At 41.0% G+C, this 24218-nt stretch overlaps 1 protein-coding gene across 11 annotated transcripts in view; it reads left to right on the top strand.

Annotated features, from left to right (window-relative positions):
* LOC140487978 (lysine-specific demethylase 2B-like) overlaps positions 1-24218 on the top strand; it is a 223067-nt gene that overhangs the window by 93635 nt on the left and 105214 nt on the right. For 10 of the 11 annotated variants that reach the window (XM_072587462.1, XM_072587464.1, XM_072587460.1 and 7 more), the window contains 2 exons: positions 10858-10964; positions 22433-22526. In XM_072587462.1, coding sequence (XP_072443563.1) covers positions 10858-10964; positions 22433-22526 — 201 coding nt within the window. Of the gene's footprint in view, positions 1-10857; positions 10965-21137; positions 21281-22432; positions 22527-24218 lie in introns of those variants that run through there. The other variant, XM_072587471.1, reaches the window with a different exon arrangement.

Consider the following 24218-nt stretch of genomic DNA (forward strand, 5'->3'; position numbering starts at 1 on the left):
CAAAGCCACACGAAGAGCAGGACAGACAGAGAGGCACCAGCAAGAACATACTCCAGGAACAGGACCATGGAAGCATCTCGCCACTTCAGAGGAGACACTAACACCGACCTGTGAAGAGAAATGGAACCGTCGATACTGTCAGGGTGTTGCATTGTGTGAAGGAACAGGGCATTCATCCGGTAACTGTTTTCCAATTAGCTTCCTTGCAACTAGATTACTCCATTTCCAGATATATTGTGGCCTCCCATTTCTTAATCAGTGCCAATGTGCAGCATTACTATAAAACTGGTCTCATCCTCAGGTCTGGAAAGAGAAATCTGATTGACCTGTACAAACTGTCAGTGCTGTGTCAGCTGGTAGGTTTTTCTTCCAGTAATATCACTTGTAATAAACTGCTTGTCAATTTCACTTCAAGCTGTGTTTTGTGATCTCTAACCTATTGGGCAAATTTCTCCGACATCACCTATGCATTTCAGATACTGCTGCTGATGGCAGCACCGTGACAGAACCTTTATCGTCAGGATATTTTAGTGATAATGACCTAACCTTATTTCTGAAACCTTCCAGGCAGCAATGTGCACCTAGGTCCAGAGCAGTCTGGATCTGCTTGCATTTCTGTTGTCCTGATCTCCCAAACTGCTGAGCTCCCCTACTCCCAGCTCCATTCCCCCAGTCTCCACTCCGCTGATAGGATGTCACAAAAGCAGTTACTGCAGTTAGCAGTAAATGCACTAATGTATAAACATTTAGTCTTCTTGTGTTCCAGGTTATCTCTGGGTGCTCAGTTTTATGGCAGATGTATTTCAAAAATCCCTTGGCTACTTCACAACTCACTTCTTTCACCTCCCTTGATTCTTATAGAGTACAGTGTTTCCATAGGATTTGCTTACTGTATATTGCTCAGTCATCGAGTTTGATTTGTGACCACATGGAAGGAATCACAGCCCAGCTTAGTTATCAGCTAAATAGTGATTATGAATCAAAATGACAAGCAATTTCTTTCTTTCTCTTTTTGTCCAACTTAGGGTGGCTGAGTCAAAAAGTGTAACATCGTGTATATTTGATGCTGAGATAGATATGCTCTTGATCAGTAGAGGAATCATTGGTAAAGGGAGGAAGAAGCAGGAAAGTGAATATGAGGAATATCGGATTAGCCATAATCCTATTGAATGGCAGAGCAGGCTTGATCGGCCAAACGGACTACTTCTGTTCCTATTTCATATCGTCTTGTGGTCAAATGTGTCTTATTTGGTGAAGATCAGTGAGTTCGCAGAGCAGAGATTGAACCTAGGGAGTTGATTCTGAAGGACCCAGTTGAACATAATTTAAGTGGTCACCAGTCCAAAGATGTGCAGGTTAGGTGAATTGGCCATGCTAAATTGCCCTTAGTGTTAGGTAAAGGGTAAATGTAGGGGTATGGGTGGGTTGCGCTTCGGCGGGTCGATGTGGACTTGTTGGGCTGAAGGGCCTGTTTCCACACTGTAAGTAATCTAATCTAATCTAATCTAATCTAAAACCATGACTGTTTGAAAAATCTTTGTCTTTGTGATGAGATACCTTTCCTCTCTGTGGAAATTGCAGTGCAGTCAATAGATTTTCATGTAAGAACCACTATCCAAGCAGGAAGTTTAAAACCTGTTACTTTCAGCTTGTTTTTTTTTACAGGAGTATAGTGAAACTCTGAACATAAGATAACAGGAACATACCGATCCTGTCCTGTCTATTTTTATGGACCGGGCCAGACCCCATCAAAACGCTTCAAGAAGGTGGCTCGGACCTTAATTTTTTGAGTTGTTTTGAGCAGGTGTACAGTGAATATTTCAGGAGCCATGCAAACCTCAGTAGCTTGACCTATAAGTTCTGTTTAGATCAGCAAAACCCACATGGTCACTGGTCACTGCATTTGTTAGCCATCTTTTCAAATGAGATGAAATAGATTTCCACATCATTCTCATTAAATTTAGGCAATGCTTGAATATATTTAAACAGATTCTCACCAGACCTTTGGCTATCATGGGTTTGCTCATCCTCACTATCTTCCTCACTAAGCTTACCTTCAGCCTTCATCTCTATCCTTTTGAACTGATTTTCCTGTCTAAGTGCCAATTTCTGAAGTTAAAACTCCCTTTCTTCCTTTCCTCTCGTTCTTCTTTCTCTCTCTCTCTTTCTGTCTTCTTTTTGTTCTGCTAAAGTGATTTGTTCTTTTTCTCTTTCTTCTGCTTGTAATTGTAATTCAATCTCTTTCATTTCTGTTGCCTTTTCCTTGTCTTTTGCCTCTAGCTCAAGCTGCTTCATTTTCAATCGAACTTTAGCCATCTGCAAAGATTCTAATGGTGTTTCCAGCAAATTTAAATGCTGAGCTACAGTAGTAATTATGGAAGGAGGCAGCTCCAACTCCAGATTGTCTGTCTGCTAATTCGTGCATCTTGGCTTTATTTACCTTTTCTAAGGCTCCCAAAGTTACTTCTTCCACCCCCAGAAAATTCGTAGTGACTGAAAGAACCATTACTACGCTAGGTGCTGTTTAAACCAACCATATTCAGCACCTGGAACAAAAGACACTAACACCTACCACTCGCTCCCTTCGAGTCCAACAACTCTAATCCCAATTTGGAACTGTAGAACAAATCCTGCAAAGAGCCCTCAAACAGGCCAGACCCCCTCAAATCATTTCAAGAAAGTACCTCCAACCCTAACTTTGCTCGTTGTTTTAAGCAGGTGTAAAGCGTGTACTCCAGGAGGGATGCAGCTGGCCCAACCACTTAGTTTTATACGAAACAGAATTCATTTGCAAGAGAAAAGACGAGCAGGGAGAGCCAGCCACTATCTTTGAATTGTTTGTGTTTTTTCAAAACCTGAAAGCCTTTTTCCTGAGGTAGTATCTGTTAGTTATAATGAAATTGGCCCTGAAACCCATCCACTCTAGACATCTCGGCAACCCGGCCTTGTACAATATTTTATTTTAAAAAAAGGACAGTGCAACCTTGTTAAAGGGGCATCATCATCACATTATAGTAGCCCAAAATTACTTTAAACATTTTGTAATCTTTAGTTTCTTTTGTCCTAAGTTTGAAGTTCTTGATGTCATTTTTCTGTATGAAATGGCAGCTCAGTCATAGAAATGAATTTCTTGTGTGGCCTAATGCTTGAAAGTCTACTTATTTGGATGAACTGGAAGTTGATGACTCCTTACAAAAGAGCATAAGAACAGGAGTAGGCAATGCAGATTGTCTAGTCTTTTTACTTATCCCATTCCTCATAACCCTGTACACCACTAATAATCAAAAATCTATATATCTCTGCCTTAAGACATACTCCAAGACTGGGCCTGCACAACCCTTTGGGGTAGAGCATTACAAAGGTTTGTAACTCTGTGTAAAACAGCTCTTGAAAGCAAATCTTAGCAGGACTTATACACTTAATGGTAAGGTCCAAGGGAGTGTTGCTAAACAAAGAGACCTTGGAGTGCAGGTTAATAGCTCCTTGAAAGTGGAGTCGCAGGTTGATAGGATCGTGAAGAAGGCGTTTTATTGTTTCTTTCTTTTATTGTTCAGAGTATTGAGTACATGAGTTGGGAGGTCATGTTGCAGCTGTACAGGACATTGGTTAGGCCACTGTTGGAATATTGCGTGCAATTCTGGTCTCTTTCCTGTCGGAAAGATGTTGTGAAACTTCAAATGGTTCAGAAAAGATTTACAAGGGTTGGAGGATTTGAGCTACAGGGAGAGGCTGAACAGGCTGGGGCTGTTTTCCCTGGAGCGTTGGAGCTAAGAGGTGACCGTATAGAGGTTTACAAAATTATGAAGGGCATGGATAGGGTAAATAGACAAAGTCTTTTCCTTGGGGTGGGGGAGCCCAGGACTAGAGGCATAGGTTTAGGGTGAGAGGGGAAAGATATAAAAGAGACCTAAGGAGCAACTTTTTCACACAGAGGGTGGTATGTGTATGGAATGAGCTGCCAGAGGAAGCGGTGGAGGCTGGTACAACTGCAACATTTAAGAGGCATTTGGATGGGTATATGACTAGGGGTTTGGAGGGATATGGGCCAGGTGCTGGCAGGTGGGACTAGATTGGGTTGGGATATCTGGTCGGCATGGACGGGTTGGACCGAAGGGTCTGTTTCCATGCTGTACATCTCTATGACTCTATGACCTAAGTGACACTCTCCTTACTTTTAACATGGTATCCTGGTTTTAGACTCTGCAAACAAGAGAAACATTTTAATTGCATCTACCATGTCTACTATCCCGTTTTAAGTATTTCGTAGATTTCAATGGGATCACCTCTCCATTCTTCAAAACTCAAATACTGACCCAGTTTACTCAGTCTCTCTTCACACTACAGTCCTACCATCCTGGGAACATATCTAGTGAACCTTCATTTCACTCCCTTTATGTCAATAATATGTCAATAATATATTTCTGAGGTAAGCAGACCAAGACTGCACACAGTACTCCAGGTGCAGTCTAACCAAGCTCCAATACAGTGAAAACAAAACTTCTTTACTCCTGCATTCAAATCATCTTGCAATAGAAGCCAACATTCCATTAGCCTTCCTAATAGCTTGGTGCATCTGAATATAAGTCTTCAGTGACTTATCGACAAGGACACTTAGATCTCTTTGTACGTCTATCCTTTCCAACCCTTCCCATTTAAGAGATGCATTTTTTTTCTACAAAAGTGGATAATGTCAAATGTTTCCATGTTCTATTCCGTCTGATATATTCTTAACCAATCACTGAGCTTGTTTAAATCTTTCTGAAGGGCTTTACGTCTTTCTCATAACACACATTCTCACTAACTTCCTATTATCCATGTATTTGGAAATACTGTGTTTGGTGGCCACCTCCGAATCATTAATATATATATTGTGAACAGTTGGGGCCCAAATACTAATCGTTATGGTACCCCACAAGTCACAGCATGCCAATATGAGATTGGCATGCCTGAAGAAGGTCTCTTGCCCGAAATATTGATTCTCCTGCTCCTTGGATGCTGCCTGACCTGCTGCGCTTTTCCAGCAACACATTTTCAGCTCAATATGAGATTGACCCATTTATTCCAACACTTTGCTGAGTTTGCCAGTATGCGTCCCATGTGCTTTAATTTTTCAAACCAGTCTTCTGTGAGAGGTTTTATCAAAAGCGTTCTGAAAATCTAAATATTTAATGTTCACCGACTTTACCTTATCAACCTTGTTAGTAGCATCCTCAAAAAACTCCAAGTTTGTCAACATGATTTCTTATTCACAAATCCATGCTGACTAAGCCTAATCAGATGTCTATATTATTCTTTAAAACAGAATCTAACATTTTCCCTACTACTGATGTGAGGCTAAGAGGTCTTAGTGTACTGATTCTGTCTTGCTCCCTTCCCTCTTAAATAGCAGGGTGACATTTGGCATCTTCTGTTTCATAGGAATCAATCCAAAATATATGTAATTTTAGAAGGCAACCGCCAACACATTGACTAATCCACAATCACCTCTTTCAGCAGCTTCTGGGATGAAAACAATGGGATTCTTGAGATTTATCAACTTTCAGCCTAATTAATATCTCCAAAGCAAACTTCTTACTAATACTAATTTCCTTCAAATCATTCTTCTTAGTCACTTGGATCTTCAATTCTAGGAGTTTTTTGAATGAATATAAATGCTCTTACTCTGACTTTAATGGGCTCACATTTGTTTTAGCCAGATGTCTCAGTTTTACATAGCTATAGAAGCTTTTAGAGTCCATTTTTTGTGTTTTTAGCTAGATTGTCTATATTTACATAAGGTTCAAATTTGAGTATTTTTCCACGAGTCAGAAGACTGGAGAAAAGCGGGTTCACCAAACAAGTAGACAATAGACAATAGACAATAGACAATAGATGCAGGAGTAGGCCATTCTGCCCTTCGAGCCTGCACCGCCATTCAATATGATCATGGCTGATCATTCCTAATTAGTATCCTGTTCCAGCCTTATCTCCATACCCCTTGACTCCACTATCTTTAAGAGCTCTATCCAATTCTTTCTTAAAAGAATCCAGAGACTGGGCCTCCACTGCCCTCTGGGGCAGAGCATTCCACACAGCCACCACTCTCTGTGTGAAGTAGTTTCTCCTCATCTCTGTCCTAAATGGTCTACCCCGTATTTTTAAGTTGTGTCCTCTGGTTCGGCACTCCCCCATCAACGGAAATATGTTCCCTCCTGCCAGAGTGTCCAATCCTTTCATAAGCCTATACGTTTCAATCAGATCCCCTCTCAGTCTTCTAAACTCAAGGGTATACAAGCCCAGTCGCTTCAGTCTTTCCGTGTAAGGCAATCCTGCCATTCCAGGAATTGACCTCGTGAACCTACGCTGCACTCCCTCAATAGCCAGAATGTCTTTCCTCAAATTTGGAGACCAGAACTGTACACAGTACTCCAGGTGTGGTCTCACCAGGGCCCTGTACAGCTGCAGAAGCACCTCTTTGCTTCTATACTCAATCCCTCTTGTTACGAAGGCCAGCATGCTATTAGCCTTCTTCACGACCTGCTGTACCTGCATGCTTGCCTTCATTGACTGGTGTACAAGAACACCCAGATCTCTCTGAACAGCCCCTTTACCTAATTTGATACCATTGAGGTAGTAATCTGCCTTCCTGTTCTTGCCACCAAAGTGGATAACCAGACATTTATCCACATTAAACTGCATCTGCCATGCATCTGCCCACTCACCTAACTTGTCCAGGTCACCCTGTAATCCCCTAACATCCTCATCACATTTCACCCTACCACCTAGCTTTGTGTCATCAGCAAATTTGCTAATGTTATTGCTGATACCATCTTCTATATCATTTACATATATTGTAAAAAGCTGCGGTCCCAGCACGGATCCCTGCGGTACCCCACTGGTCACTGCCTGCCATTTCGAAATGGAGCCGTTAATCACTACCCTTTGTTTCCTATTAGCCAACCAATTCTCTATCCAATCTAGTACTTTGCCCCCAATCCCGTGCGCCCTAATTTTACTCACTAACCTCTTGTGTGGGACTTTATCAAAAGCTTTCTGAAAGTCCAGGTACACTACATCCACTGGATCTCCCTCGTCCATCTTCCGAGTTACATCCTCAAAAAATTCAAGAAGATTAGTCAAGCATGATTTCCCCTTCATAAATCCATGCTGACTCTGTCCTATCCTGTTACTATTATCCAGATGTGCCGTAATTTCATCCTTTATAATAGACTCCAGCATCTTTCCCACCACTGAGGTCAGACTAACTGGTCTATAATTTCCTGCTTTCTCCCGCCCACCCTTCTTAAAAAGTGGCACAACATTAGCCGCCCTCCAATCCTCAGGAACCAACCCCGATTCTATTGAACTCTGGAAAATAATCACCAGCGCATCCACGATTTCCCGAGCCACCTCCTTCAGTACCCTGGGATGCAGGCCATCAGGTCCCGGAGACTTATCAACCTTCAGACCTAACAGTCTCTCCAACACCAAATCCTGGCAAATAGAAATTCCCTTAAGTTCAGGTCCTTCAGCCACTGTTACCTCAGGGAGATTGCTTGTGTCTTCCCCAGTGAACACAGATCTGAAGTACCCATTTAATTCCTCTGCCATTTCTTCGTTCCCAGTAATATATTCCCCTGCTTCTGTCTTCAAGGGCCCAATTTTTGTCCTAACCATTTTTTTGCCTTGGACATACCTAAAAAAGCTTTTACTATCCTCCTTTATATTCTTGGCCAGTTTACCTTCGTACCTCATTTTTTCTCTGCGTATTTCCTTCTTACTAATCCTCTGTTGTTCTTTAAAAGCTTCCCAGTCCTCCGTTTTCCCGCTTATCTTCGCTAAGTTATACTTTTTCTCTTTTAACCTTATATGTTTCTTTACTTCCCTTGTCAGCCACGGCCGCCCATGTCTCCTCCTGGGATCTTTCTTCCTTTTAGGAATGAACTGATCCTGCATCTTCTGCATTATACACAGAAATATCTGCCATTGTTCCTCCACGGTCTTCCCTGTTAAGGTATTAAACCATTGAACTTTGGCCAGTTGCTCCCTCATAGCTCCATATTTCCCTTTATTCAACTGAAATATTGTCACTTCAGATTGTACCCACTCCCTCTCAAGTAGCAGGGGTTACAGTTTGAAAGTGAGGTGACAATGTTATGGCAATTGCCGTTGGCCCAGAAATCAAGGCGATCAAATGCAGAAATTAAGTTGGCATAGTGAAATGATGCTAAGATGTAGAACAGCATTTTGTTTATTCTTTAATTCTAGGCAAGCATTTATTGCCCCATCCCTAGTTGTCCAGAGGGCAATTAGTTATCAACCACATTGGAATCACATGTAGATCAGACCAAATAAGGATGGCAGATTTCCTTCCCTAAAGCACATCAGTGATTCAGATGGGTTTTTACAATGATCAACAGTGGTTACATGCATGCTATTAGGCTAGCATTTTATTACAGACTTTTATTGAATTCAGCCTTCATCATCTGCTCTGATGGGATTCAAGCACTCATTCTCAGAATATTAGCCTAGGCATCTGGATATTACCAGTAGACCACTGCCTTCTCCAAAATGTTACTGGAGCTGCACTCATCCTGACAAGTGGAGAGTATTCCATCAGACTCCTGACTTTAGCTGATGGACAGGCTTTGAGAAGACAGGAGGTGAGTCACTTGCAGCAGAATTCTTAGACTCACTAGCTCTTGAAGATGCAGTATTTATATGGCTGGTTCAGTTCAGTTTCTAGTGACAAGCAGTTCTCCAGGATGTTGATAATAGAGGGATTGAATGTCAAAGGGACGTTCTTGCTGGAGATGGTCATGCTTGGCACTTACGTGGCACACATGTATTCCAGGTCGTCTTGTTGGAAATGTACATGGATTACTTCAATATCTGCAGAGTCATGACTGATGCTACGCATCTGCATCATCAAAGGATATCCCCGCTTCTGACTTATTGATAACCCTTCTCCCCTTGTAGCAACTTGTCCTCTTTCTCCTGTTCTCCCAGCCATGTGTTGTTCAAGGAGAAGCCTTACTTAGTGCAAACATCTGGGAACAACTGATTGCTCCAGAAACCTTGAATTCAACAAAATGTTCACTGTCTACCATACCACTACCTCTCCATTGTTGTAAGACTTTGTTATAATTTGAGACGACAATGAAAAACACTTAACACATGCCAATTCATACCAACAGCCAGAAGAAAGTAGCAAGTAATAAATCTTGATGATGACTTTAAATAGTAAGAGATGCACCTGTTTTGTGCTGCTTAGCTTGTGCTCAACTCTGTGTGAGATTTAGGAGAGGGTGTGATTCATGGCAAAAGTGTGCTCGGAGCAGATACCATTTTGGTCTCTAAGTGGCACTTGTAGCTATCAAGCTCAGTTTTGTTCAAAAATTTTGTTTCCAAGTTTTTATTTTGTATTTTTTAAGTAGATAATTTTAACTGATCATTCTCCTCTGCGGCATTGAGCGTTTGAATCACAGTAGTACTTTGAGCAATGATGCTCCCACAGCAATGTTAGATTAGAAATTCCAAGATTCTGATGCACAAATATTGCCTTTTTTTTCTTGTTACTGAAAGTCAGGATACTAATGTCTTTAAACTTAATGAATGCAGAAAACTTAAATGATGGTTGATGCTTTTCCCCAAATTTGAGGGTTGTGTGCTTGGGGAATGAGTTTAATTGTTTTTGAAGCACTTGGCATGAACATAATTTGGTGCCTTAAAACTTTAATGGGATTGCATCTGATGAATGAATTGGTAACCAGTGGGCAAAAAAATTTCTGCTTAGATTTTGCATGGTTAGGTGGCTTGATGGTTCTGAGGTGTTGTAGTTGTCTTGTATATTTCTTTATTTTGAAGTGGGCAATTAATTAAGTTGCTTGTTCCTGTTCATTATCCAGTGAACCCTGTTGGAACCTTTTGCCTGTGTGAGTGTTTGTTGCTGACAGTGTCAACTTTGGTTTTCAAAGCCTATGTATGTAATGTGCTTTCTCTGGGTAACACAGTGGCTCAGTGGTTAGCACTGCTGCCTCACAGTGTTAGGGACCCAGATTCAATTCCAGCCTCTGGCCACTGTCACTGTGGAGTTAGCACATTCTCCCTGTGTCTGCGTGGGTTTCCTCCAGGCACTCCAGTTTCCTCCCACAGTCCAAAGATATGCAGGTTAGGGTGGATTGGCCAAGCTAAATTGCCCATAGTGTTCAGGGATTTTAGGTTAGTTGTATTAGTCAGTGTAAATGTAGAGTAATAGGACAGGAGAATAGGCCTGGATAGGTTACATTTTGGAGGATCAGTGTGGACTTGTTGGGCCGAAGGGCCTATTTCCACACTGTAGGGATTCTATTCAATTCTATTCCATTCTAACTTAGATGTTTTTTCTTATTACTTGACAGCATTTTTCAGAATTTCCAAAATGAAATGCTTTGCACATCTGCAAGATTGATTTTTTTTTTAATTTTAAAAGCTTCTTTAACGTAATGGCAATGAGCATAGCTAATAAATATCCAACATAAAAGACAGGTGTCATGGATGTATTTATTACTTGGGTGATATTTACTCTAAAGGTGCGTTGCTGTATGAAAACAACCCTGAATAAAACTGACATCCTGCTGTAATTAATTCACTGCCGGTCAAAATGTGTATAAGCATTCTATTCTTGCTAAAGTTGACAAATCTGCTTACCTTTTGAGTTGAATGAAATGTAATTTTTGTGTGAATGGTGGAGATCAGCCATTCTCGAATCATTTATAAACCGAAGATGACTGGAGCACATCGATGTGAATTTTGACAGATGTCGATGCTTCTGGAGCTGACATGATTTATTTTTTAATTTACTAATTTCTACAGATGTTCAATGTTTGTTTGTTTCAGGTTGACCTGGTGGATTGGGTGGACAACATGTGGCCACGGCATTTAAAAGAGAAGCAAATGGACTCCACAAATGCAATAGCAGAAATGAAATATCCAAAAGTTCAGAAGTAAGTGAGAGTTATTTTTATGTTGATAGCAAACTTTGAAATCTGTAAACATTTTTTCATCCTCAGCTATGTGGCTGAAATACATATTCCAATTTTAGGATTTGCTGAGGGATCTAATCTTGATATTTTTGCATTAGATTAATGATGTGCCATATGGAAGCGACCAGTCTGATTCCTGTTCAGGAATTCTGCTCCACAAACTAAAGTTAAATAGATGATAGGGCATTTCTTTGTGCCGGTTAAACCAGACATCTGTGAGAGTTATATTCATTGCACTCCCATTCATAACGGAAATTATTTTCTTTTGTGCAATGTGTCAATAGTTTATCATTCTGCTTTGAGTTATTGTCACGGTTGAGCTAAACTAACTCACTAAATACTTGAACGTACAAATACGTGGGCGTAGGTATTTTAGCTATGTTTTGTTATTCTTCGACATCATGATTCATCTGTGACCTAAACCCCTCCACCCACATCTTGGCCCTTGTCCTTTAATATATTTGGTTGACATAAATATGTCAATCTAAGATGTAAAATTAACAATTGACCGAGTATTAACTGCTTTTACAGAGGAGAGTTTTAAACTGCTACCTATTTGCTTGTAGATGTATTTTCTAAGCTCAATCCTGAAGAGTTTGTTTTTAAGTTTTTGCATTTGTTCCCCTCTCATAGGAACAGGTTGTTCAACCCCTTGAGCCTGTTCTGCCATTCAATGAGATCATGGTTGATCTGTGCCCTAACTCCTATATCCCTTAATACCTTTGTTTATAAAAGAAACTATCTAGCTCAGATTTAAAATTAACAACTGGTTCAGCATCCACTGTCAGTTGAGGAAGAGAGTTCCAAACAGCTCCCTACTCTGTGTGTAGGAGTGCTTCCTAAAATCTATCCTGAATGGTCTGACCCTAATTCTTAGATTATGCCCCTCGTTCTAGAATCCCCAATCAGTGGAAATAGTTTATCTTTACCTACTTTGTCTTTTCGTGTTAATATTTTGACTGTAACTCTCATAGATTCCCCAACCAACAGAAATAGTTTATTTCCTGATCTATCTTTCTCTAACCTATTCTCTATTCTGTACACTTAAATTTCCATCAAATCAGCACCTGCACGAGAAGGTTTGAGGCTAGGTAATCTTCTGCTAGTGACCATCTCTGGGCACAGGTGATGGAATACTTTTCATTTGCCTGGATAACTACAATATGAGAAACAGGAAGAAGCTGAGAACACTCATGTCAAAGCAAGTGATAGGATAAGCATAATTTTCTCTACTGGTGCACAATGGCTGCAGTGTATACTATGGACATGTTGCAATGTAGCAATTTGCCAAGGCATTTATGACTGCATCTTCCAAATCTGTGGCCTAGAAGAACATATATAGCAAGTGCATGAAAACAGAACTGCCTGCAGGTTCCCCCTCCAAAACACAGTTCATTCTGACTTGGAAATATATAGCCATCCTTTTCTTGTTGTGAATCAAAGTCCTGGAAGTTCCTAACTATACCCACAATCTGTATCATCAACTAAACGTCACTCCATCAAGGGCGAATACAGATAGATAATAACTGCTGGCACTGGCAACAATGCTCATACTGGGACTAAATGACTAAGCAACTGAATACATATTTTAGCTCTGTCTTCACAAAAGAGGACACAAATCAGATACTAGAAATGTTGAAGACTGCAAGATTTAGTGATAGGGAATAACTGAAGGAGATCAATATTCGTAGAGAAATGGTGCTGGGACAACTGCGGGAATTGAAAGCAGATAAATCCCCAGTCCCTGATAATCTACTTCTCAGAGTACTTAAGGAAGTGGCTGTGGAAATAGTGGATGCATTGGTGGTCATCTTCCAGGATTCTATGGACTCTGAGAGAGTCCCTGCAGATTGGAGGGTAACTAATGTCATTCCAATATTCAAAAAGGGAGGTAGAGAGAAACCAGGGAATTATAGACCAGTAAGTCTAACATATGTATTGGGGAAAATTCTCGAATCCATTATCAAGGACTTTATAGCGGAGCATTTAGAAAGCTGTGACGGAATCAGACAGAGTCAGCATGGATTTATGAAGGGGGACTCGTGCTTGACAAACCTGTTGGGATTAATGAAGATGTAACTAATAGAGTTGACAAGGTGGAGTCAGTTGATGTAGTATATTTGGACTTTCGGAGACCGTATGACAAAGTCCTGGAATAAGAGGTTATTATGCACGATTAACGCACACGGGATTGGGGGAGATTATTGAGATGGATAGAAAACTGGTTGGCTGAGAGGAAACAAAGTGTAGGAATTAATGGGTCCTTTTCAAATTCGCAGGCAGTAACTAGATTACTTAGTGTGGAAACAGGCCCTTCGGCCCAACAAGTCCACACCGACCCGCCGAAGCGCAACCCACCCATACCCCTACATTTACCCCTTACCTAACACTACAGGCAATTTAGCATGGCCAATTCACCTAACCTGCACATCTTTTGGACTGTGGGAGGAAACCGGAGCACCCGGAGGAAACCCACGCAGACACAGGGAGAATGTGCAAACTCCACACAGTCAGTTGCCTGAGGCGGGAATTGAACCCGGGTCTCTGGCGCTGTGAGGCAGCAGTGCTAACCACTGTGCCACCGTGCCGCCCACCCCACTAGTGGGGTGCCACAGGGATTGATGCTAGGACTCCAGCTATTTAGATTAGATTATCTATAGTATGGAAACAGACCCTTCAGCCCAACAAATCCATACCGACCCTCCGAAGAGTAACCCACCCAGACTCAGTCCCCTACACTATATTTACCTCTGACTAATGCACCAAACACTATCTGACCTGCACATCTTTGGACTGTGGGAGGAAACCGGAGTACCTGGAGGAAACCCACGCAGACACTGGGAGAATGTGCAAACTCCGCACAGTCACCTGAGGTTGGAATCGAACTTGGGTCCCTGGCGCTGTGAAGCAACAGTGCTAACCACTGATCCATCATGCTGCCATGTAAATATATATTTACAATGATTTGGATGAGGGAACATCCCAAAGTTTGCAGATGACACCAAGTTGGGTGGGGAGGGTGAACTGTGACGAGGATCTAGAGGTCCTTCAGCATGATCTGGTCAGGTTGAGTGAGTGGGCAAATCAATGGCAGATTCAATATAATTTAGATAAATACAAAGTTACTCACTTTGGAAGCAAAATCAAGAAAGCAGATTACGACCTGAATGGCTGTAAATTGGGAGGGGGGAGTGTGCAGCAGGACTTGGGTGTCCTTGTACATCAGTTGCTGAACGTAAGCATGCAAGTAGAGCAGGCAATAAAGTAGGCACATGGTATGTTGGCCTTCAGTCTGAGAGGTTTTGAGTACTGGAGCAGGGATGTGTTGCTGCATTTATACAGGGCCTTGGTGAGGCCACACCGAGAATATTGTGTGCAGTTTTGTTCTCCTCTTCTGAGAAAGGATGCTGTTGCTTTTGAGGGAGTGCAGCAAAGGTTTACCAGGCTGATTTCGGGCATGGCGGGACTGACTTACGAGGAGAGATTGACTAGGTTAGGATTGTTTTTGCTGGAGTTCAGACAAGTGAGGGGGATCTCACAGAGACTTATAAAATTCTAACAGGACTATGCAGGGAGAATGTTCCCGATGGTGGGTGCATCCAGAAACACTGGTCACAGTCTGAGGATTTGGGGTTGACCAAATTCGGACGGAGACGAGGACACATTTCTTCACCCAGCGAGTGGTGAGCCTGTAGAATTCATTAACACAGGGAGTAGTTGATGCCAAAATATTGAATGTATTGAAGAGGTGGCTAGATATAGCACTTGGGGTGAATTGGACCAAAGGTTATGGGGAGAAAGTCGGACTAGGCTATTGAGTTGGACGATCAGCCATAATCATGATGAATGGCAGAGCAGACTCAAAGGACTGAATGTCCTCCTCCATCTCCTACCTTCTATGTTTCAATGTTTAAATAACATTTCAAAAATCCAGAACATGCACAACAGTAATTAAGACTTATTAAAAAGAGTATTTAAACTGAAAGTGAAGAAATTTTAACTTTGAGACCAGTTTAGTCTGTATGTACAATGCATAGAGGAACTTCCCCATTCAGTACGTTTGAGGGGGGAACCAGCTGACAAGGTATTGTTTCCATGTGGTTTATGGCAGCTCACTACATCTTGACAGGGACTTTCAGCTTTTTGAGATCATCTTCACTCACTTGAAGAAAAGTTATAGTATATGTTTGTTTGATAAATTTCTATCATAAATAACAATCAATACAGTGAGCAACACTGTCATTTCTTATAGTAAATTTTGGGCTGCTGTTTTTCCAGCACTAATTATACCTTATTTTGCTTGAATGCTGTTTCAAAAAGCAAGCCCTGGTATTGCCTGCTTCTTCTTTAAAGCAATTTAGCTGGTCCTGAGTAACCTGGTAAACACGAGTTGTAGTGTTTGGAACCAGATTGGTCTTGTTGACTGTGACGTCCTTAGTTGAGATTGTTAACCTGGGCCAATCATGAAAGTCCTGGCTGACCACTATAACCAGGAAATGGGATTTGAAGTTTATCCTCATTTCCCTGAAAACTGGTTGAAAGGTGGGGATTTGTCACCCCTCTCCCCTGTAAATTGCTGTTTTGCTGTATACAGCTGTTAATGTTAATTGTTTATATGAATTAGAATTAGATTTGAATTAGATTCCCTGCAGCCTGGAAAAAGGCCATTCGGCCCAACCAGTCCACACCGACCCTCCGAAGAGTAACCCACCCAGACCCATTTCCCTCTGACTAATGCACCTAACACTGTGGGCAATTTAGTATGGCCAATTCACCTGACCTCCATATCTTTGGATTGTGGGAGAAACCGGAGCACCCAGAGGAAACCCATGCCGATATGGGGAGAATGTGCAAACTCCACACAGACAGTTGCCCATGGCTAGAATCAAACCTGGGGCCCTGGTGCTGTGAGACAGCAGTGCTTTGTAAACTGTACTGTTTAATAAAATAAAAAAAACAGGAGGTATAGAATCTCCTCTGGTCAAGGGGCTAACTCCAAGCTCGCTGGTCCCACAGCCAGTGTATTGCAGTTGGTCAAATAGGTTATCTGGAGTGGAAGATGTTGCCTTCTATTTTTCTTCTTTGTTTTTGTGTTTTTGGTTTTTGTTCTTTTCTTTTACTGAGCTGTTTTTAAAAAATATAGAACCAGGAGATATAGAATCTCCTTTGTTCAAGGGACTGACGCTGTAATAGCTGGCCACAGGTAGTTACTGTGCACAAGTAAATAAAGGGTGATTTGGTGTTGGGATACTGGCCTCTGTGCGGTTATTGCACAAGCATTTAGCTTCTTGGAGACAAAGCTCTTCAGTGGAGTTTTTGAAGTGTATTTTCAGTGTAAACAAGGAATTTCAACAAACAAATACTTTCAATAAATGTGACATAAATTTGGGTGGTATGTTGCATTGAATAGAATGCAAAATTCTGCTTTGGATTGTTGTACACTCTTTGGTTTCTATTCTGGTGCATTTGCCTTTCTTAATAGTACTTGCTGCAGAACTTCAGCTTGTACATAGTCGTAGAGCCATACAGCCTTTGGTCCAACCAGTCTATGCCAAACATATTCCTAAACTGAACTAGTCCCACTTGCCTACTCCTGGCCCATATCCCTCCAAACCTTTCCTGTTCATGCACTTATCCAAATATCTTTTAAACGTTGTAATTGTACCTGCATCCACCACTTTCTCAGGAAGCTCATTCCACATATGAGCCACCCTCTGTGTAAAATATTTCCCTCATGTCTTTTTTAAATCTCTCTCTTCTCACCTTAAAAATGTGTCCCCTAGCCTTGAAATCCCCTGTCCTAGGGAAAAGACAACTACCATTAACTCTATCTAAGCCTCTCATTATTTTATAAACTTCTATCAGGTCACATGAGAACCTCCTACGCTCCAGTGGAAAAAGTCCCACCCTATCCAGCCTTTCTTTATAACTCAAACCTTCCATACCTGGCAAGATCATTGCAACATCAGTCCATCTTCTGCAGCTACACTGGCACCAACCCCCACCTTTTCCTCCGCTACATTGATGACTGTATCGGCGCGACCTTGTGCTCCCACGAGGAGGTTGAACAGTTCACCCACTTTACTAACATCTTCCACCCCGACCTCTAATTTACCTGGACCATCTCAGACTCCTCCCTCCCCTTCCTAAACCTCTCCATCTCTGTCTCGGACGACCGACTCAACACGGACGTATACTATAAACCAACCGACTCCCACAGCTATCTAGATTACACCTCTTCCCACCCTGCCCCCTGTAAAAACGCCATCACATATTCCCAATTCCTTCGCCTTCGCCGCATCTGCTCCCAGGAGGATCAATTCCAAAACCGAACAACCCAGATGGCCTCCTTCTTCAAAGACTGCAATTTCCCCTCCGACGTGATCGACGATGCTCTCCACCGCATCTCCTCCACTTCCCGCTCCTCTGCCCTTGAACCCTGCCCCTCCAATCGCCACCAGGACAGTACCCCACTAGTCCTCACCTACCACCTCACCAACCTCCAGATACATCGTATCATCCATCGTCATTTCTGCCACCTCCAAACGGACCCCACCACCAAGGATATATTTCCCTCCCCACCCCTATCAGTGTTCCGGAAAGACCATTCCCTCCACGACTCCCTTGTCAGATCCACACTCCTCCACCAAACCCAACCTCCACTCCCGGCACCTTCTCCTGTTACCGCAAGAAATGCAAAACTTGCGCCCACACCTCCCCCCTCACTTCCTTCCAAGGCCCCAAGGGATTCTTCAATATCCATCAGAAATTCACCTGCACCTCCACACACATCATTTACTGCATCCGCTGCACCCGATGTGGCCTCCTATACATTGGGGAGACAGGCCGCCTACTTGCGGAATGTTTCAGAGAACACCTCTGGGACACCCAGACCAACCAACCCAACCGCCCCGTGGCTGAACACTTTAATTCCCCCTCCCACTCCACCAAGGGCATGCAGGTCCTTGGCCTCCTCCATCGCCAGACCATGGCAACACGACGCCTGGAGGAAGAGCGACTCATCTTCCGCCTAGGAACCCTCCAACCACAAGGGATGAATACAGGTTTCTCCATCTTCCTCATTTCCCCTCCCCCCACCTTTTCTCAGTCCCAACCCTCAGACTCAGCACCGCCTTCTTGACCTGCAATCTTCCCGACCTCTCCGCCCCACTCCCTCTCCGGCCTATCACCCTCACCTTAACCTCCTTCCACCTATCGCATTCCCAACGCCCCTCCCCCAAGTCCCCCTTCCCTACCTTTTATCTTAGCACACCCTCCTCATTCCTGAAGAAGGGCTTATGCCTGAAACGTCGATTCTCCTTCTCCTTTGATGCTGCCTGACCTGCTGCGCTTTTCCAGCAACACATTTTTAAGCTCTGATCCCAGCATCTGCAGTCCTCACTTTCTCCTAACATCATTGCTTAGAAGACGTTGAATAGTTTTGTATTGTATATACTGAATTGAATATGAAAAAATTGGAGTATTAAAAGTTTTTTCGTGAAGTTTCTTCTAAATAAAGGAAAAGGGCTTACAAAGCCTTGTGTGATCAGGTATGTTCTTAGAAGTTGTTTACAGAGGTGTGTGTGAGGAGCTCTAGTTTCTTAATGCGAACAACAAAACGCGATTCATCTTGGAACTTTCATGATCGAGTCTCAGGTGGAAAACTTTGTTATAGGCATTTCTAGTATGAAAATATTGAATAGGTAAATGCAACGTTTTAAGTTCACTGTCTTAGATTCCTTTTGGCTTGTGTTACCTTTCCATGATTTGGAATATGCCTTTATCGACCTAAACAAAACCCATACTATGCTTGTTTTTGTAATTAGCTTAGAGACTAGCGAAAAGTTGAGCACTGACATGTTTTTTTTTAAACATCAAGTGCCATTATTTAATTTTCCTGGCTTCAGAATCCAGTAGAATAACCATCGATTCAGACTATGACTTTTGGCGAAGAATTGGCAAAAGTTTTACTAAAGAATAATAAGATATGTGAATAGATGTGGTCATCCATTTTAGATTTACTTAATATCCTTCTCCTTAAGACTATAAAATAACAAATATTAACCTTGGTTACACTAAACAGCAATGTAGTCGAAATGGACAGAAGCTCTTTGGTGTTAACGTTTATAAGACAGTTGTTAGTCCTTAAAGTATCTTGCTTTTTTTTCTCTCTTTCTGGCCTCTGATTTTGAAAAGGAAGGTCTTAACAAGATATACTTAAAAGGTTTAAGTGTTGACCAAAGGTGACAATAATATTTGGTTCACTCCTAAAGAACTGCCAGTAAAAGAAGACAAAATCAATTGACTTGATTGTCTTAACCATATGCATAAACATTTTTTACTGACCAGGTATCTCTCCCACTTTTACTCCCTGCCACTGTCATATGTTGGAAGGATTTACAAGTTGGTACTCAGCTTGTTTGGTCACCTTGGTTACCAGATCCTGGCTTGGGCTTCTGGCTCAGAAGTAGGGTTGTTACTACTGTGCCACAAGATCTCATCTATGTATTGCTTTTCCAAATTTTCTTTCCTTTCTCCCATCTGAAACCAAAGCAGCCATTTTTCACGTGCAGTTCTGGAGAGTGAGTGAAGGCAAGCTGCTTGCTTGTGAGATGGGCATCACGGTAAGATCTGTTCTTGTCCTCATTTGATACCCACAGAAATGCACTCACTAAAGTGGGGAGATTAATGAATATCACAAGGAACAGTGGCTGACTTTCTTTTCCTCTGTTGCTTGAACCCCCAACCAGTTCAAGAATGCCTGGTGTACCTCCACAATTGCTTGGTAGTAACAGGTTCGACACACAGCCATCTAAAATAAATGGTGGCTGTTTCTGTTAAAATAATGGACAATGGAACTCGATATGAATGAGCTTAAATATTATTAAGATAAGATTGCATCCCTTATTTTGTAGTCTCAAAAAGATTGGAGGAGAAACTGGCAGATTGTGCTCATTAAATAAATGTGATGGAATCCCTACTGTCTTTCCAGTCGTACTACAGAGTTAATATGTTCCCCTACTGTGCCCATAGCTCTTCAACTGACACCTGGATCTGACAAAAAGCCTAATTGACTTCCAGTTCACTCTTTTATTCCTTAAGGTATTGGGTGTATTAGTCATTTTAATTGATTTTCTGTGAAAATGTTTGTATTTATTGTGACAGGAAGCATATGAGTGCTAGTTGTCTTTTCTGAAATGTATTATTAGAGTTTTATGCCTGTTTGTGACAGTGATGGATCCCCTATTTGATTGTGTGTATGTGTATTTGTGTATGTGTGTGTGTGTCAGAAACATAAAAGTCTTCTTTGACAATGCTGATTGCATCAGTTCATTGTGTGAATGATAGAACCCTGAATTCACCTTTTAAGGTCGTGGGGAAGCAATTGAAATGCAACCTGGCAATGGGTTTCAGGCAAACAGCATACAAAGTGGTCTGATTAACAAGGTGAAATGCAGTATAAAAATTATTTGTCTTCACTCGAGCTTTACTAAAGACATGTGACAGGCACGCAGTAGTTGTAGATGCCATTGCATAAACAGCAGTTATGTTATAAAAATGGGCTCTAAAGAAACAGATTTGGGGATTCAGACAGGTTGATTTAAAAGTATATTAGAAATAATTGTCCTTTTATTTATTTTCTTATGTGAGCTGAAATATTTCTAATTGAAATTAAGATTGCAAGCACTGAACCCTGCAAGCTTAAATGCAGAGCTTGATCCACTGTTCTGTAGTGGCTAAACTACAGGGACTCTGCCTCTTTAATTGTGAAATAACGGATCATGGTTATGTAAGCTAGTCTGTTTCCTGAAATAGGTTATGCAGGTTCACACAAGTTGTGGTTTTGATGGGCACTCGAATGTCTCTGGCAATTGCTGTGCAAGGAATATGGAGGGTCTAGTTACCGTCGCTGAGTCAGGAGAACTGTAATAGTAACAATGGGGAACAAAGACCATTAGACCCTGTAAATTGCCTGAGCTGTCTTCATGACATCAGTGCATATCTTTCTGTCAACCTCAATCCTGGATCCTGTTGCTAGGCAGCGGACTTCTCCTTACCAGAAGCAGCTCTGATCCGCAGACTGCTGCTGTTGCCACCTGGTACAGTCCTTCACAGCCTATCAGCAGAGGAGAGTGTGCATTGCCTGCACACTGCTTAGATTTTATCTCTAAAATGAAGGCAATAAGTGAAGAGAAGATGAGGCAATAAATGATCCTTAGAAGAGTTCAGCAACGCTGACACATCATAACCCACAAAAAGCAGCAACCGGAGTAATGGTGGGTTCACATTAACAGCTGAATTATTTTTAAGGTGCATGGAGCATCAGTTCAGTATGATTCAGCCATTAGTTAGAACTGATGGCTGCTGCTGAACCTAACAGGACTGGGGAATCATGCAGTGAGTGTAAGACAGCAAATGTTTGCAGCATTTAATCATCCTATAGATATACAATCAGATTTTTCTTTTTTAAGCAATTCTTATTTATATATGTGGATATTGAGGTATTACTATCTGTATTGAAAGTGTAATTGATAAATGCTGATATGTAATTGCTTTGTGAGTCTTTTACCCTGTTATTTGGTATGTATAACTAAATAGGACAAATTGTTTTTTTCTGTTCACTTGTAAAGCTGGGTGCAGCTGCTGTTCAGATGTGCAATAGAATTGAATTGTAGAAAATTATTTTACACACACCAAGATTGGTAAAGTTCACACTTGCTTGTGGGCCATACATTTGCTAGCTGAATTCTACAACTACTTTAGGTGTGTGCAAGTGGAAGCTATATGTTTCTAAATAGAAGTAATTTAATTATAAATTTACTCCTTCAAATTGAGTACGCATTAGGAGAGCATTTTCCATTAACATATTTACATCTTAAACTTGAGGATTTGTTTCTTCAATTTGAATGCTGCATTTGTGAGATGGATTACAGAATAATCTTCCCTTTGTGAAAAATAAAAGATCAACCAAAGTTTCTTAAACATGAAACTATTTTTTTCTTTCCCCCTCTGATTCAGTGAACTTAGAACATATTATTACAGTCTAATTAATATCCATTTGTAAGTTGATGCCTCTTTCTCACAATATCCAGCATATCAATCTCACTCCAGGCTTTGACACACACCTGCAGTATGGTTCTCATTGATGCAGTGAGGATTATATATTATTTGCTAATTGTCATAGAGGGCAAAAATACTGAAACCCAAAAATGGAAAAAAAATCTTTAAGTTTGTTAGAATTATTATGCAGTGTCGTTATGTTTGAATTAAACACCTTGTATTAAATGTCTGTCCTTGTTGACCTCCATCATGTCATTAGAGGACATTACTTGCTGCTGTTCTTGGTTATGATTGAATCCTCATGTAGGTCAACAACTTGCTGATTGCTAAAGTATGAAGTGATTAATTGTTAAATGTTTTCTCTGCAGGTACTGCTTAATGAGCGTCAAAGGGTGCTACACAGATTTTCATATTGATTTTGGTGGCACTTCTGTCTGGTATCATATTCTTCGAGGAGGGAAGGTGAGCAGTGAAGCACTCACTTATTTGTGGTATTTGAACTATTATTTATTCTTAAATTTAATGAGCTTTAAAATTGAGTAGTTTGTGTATACAGCTGCTCATTTGGTGATTATTTTAAGTCAAGGATTATATTAAACATGGATAAACAAATGAGAGCATTTTGGAAATAGAAAAGATTGACTTCTTTGATTTTAAATGTATAACAAATCAAAACTGAAGTTTCCTTTCTGGGTAAAGGCTTTGCCTTGTAGAATTATGGCTAGGAAGATCCAAGATTTGATTCACAGACGGTATTGAATTCATTGATCTGGAACAGTAATTGGACCGCTTCTCCAGTGACCCCTAGAAGGCAAAATGTTTGGATATTAGGATAGGATATGCTTGACTCTGGTATTTGTTGCTTCTCGGAGTGCTATGCGGTGTTTTGGTGCTTTTGTTTTTGTATGAAGAATAGTTAGTTAAATGTGTTTTGGAAACACTTGTGAAAGTGTGCCCACAGCAAAAGCTACTGGCTCCAGAAATGAAGTGGAGAAATGTAGCGATTTTTCTTTCCCAAAAAATATGCAATGAACCAAATCTTTATATATTTTTGATTTCCTATGGTAATCATGCATGTTTGCTGTTGTAAGACATCAATTTGGTAAACAATTGAGAGTACCATTTTTATCCTTATTTAGATACTGGAACCTGAATTGCAGAGTTTATTAATGTAGCTGTATGAACTGAGTTTTCATTCTGGTCCTTTGGATATGGCTGTTTAATTGTTTTGATGTTTGAGTAAGCTAGCTAATATGAAATGGAGAATTGTGTACTTCTACACATAAGAACATCATAACTGTCCACAAATCATAATTCTGATGGATGGAAGTAAGATGTCCTTTCTGAGTGTGTGATGTAAGTGCACAAGCCAACCATGACCAACTCTATTTAAAGAAAGCTACAGATGTTCAGGACCCAGAAATCGATAACCTGTTCAGTTTCTGAGTGGGTGAGCTTTGTAATCTGGTTGCCTTAAGATATCCAACAAGTCAAGTTATGTATACAGTGTTACAAGTTAGTGCAAAATACTATGGAATAAGATTATTACTGTTCACTATTTATCCTGAAATAACATACATTCCAATAATTTTTTGATTTCACTATCATCAATGAAATTGGAAATCCTCTGCCCTATATTTTACAAATGTGTTTTGAATATTAAAGGCACTATATAAATTCACGTTTTTGTTACTGTGATGGCATGAAAATTAATGCCACCTGCAAATGATTTGATGGTGCAAAGTGATATCATAGTTGCTGCCATATTTTTCTTACATATGTTCAGAGGATCTTTGAGCAGTCATTTTTGATGGGTTCTTTGAAATGAAATCACATTTTTCAAAAGGTTTTTGATCTATTTTGTCATTCTCCCTTTTTTGGAATCCCAGTCGGCCTGGTCCCTGAATTAACATTCAAATTTATTACTGATCTGATGAGAGTAAATCCATCAAACTTTCAGGTTTTTTTTTGTTTCTCTGACTCGCTCCTCCTTCTCTCTCCCACTGCACCAGTGTTCCCACCCCATTCCTCATTTTACCTGTAAGGTTTGGTACCACCTGTGCTGAATTAACGGAGTGTCCCTCACTGTGGGCAATAGTAATAGGAAATTTGCATCTAACTTTCTGATAGGGTAGTATCTCAATATGAAGTTAT

The sequence above is a fragment of the Chiloscyllium punctatum genome, chromosome 17 (assembly GCF_047496795.1).
Source record: "Chiloscyllium punctatum isolate Juve2018m chromosome 17, sChiPun1.3, whole genome shotgun sequence".
Lineage (NCBI taxonomy): Eukaryota > Metazoa > Chordata > Chondrichthyes > Orectolobiformes > Hemiscylliidae > Chiloscyllium > Chiloscyllium punctatum.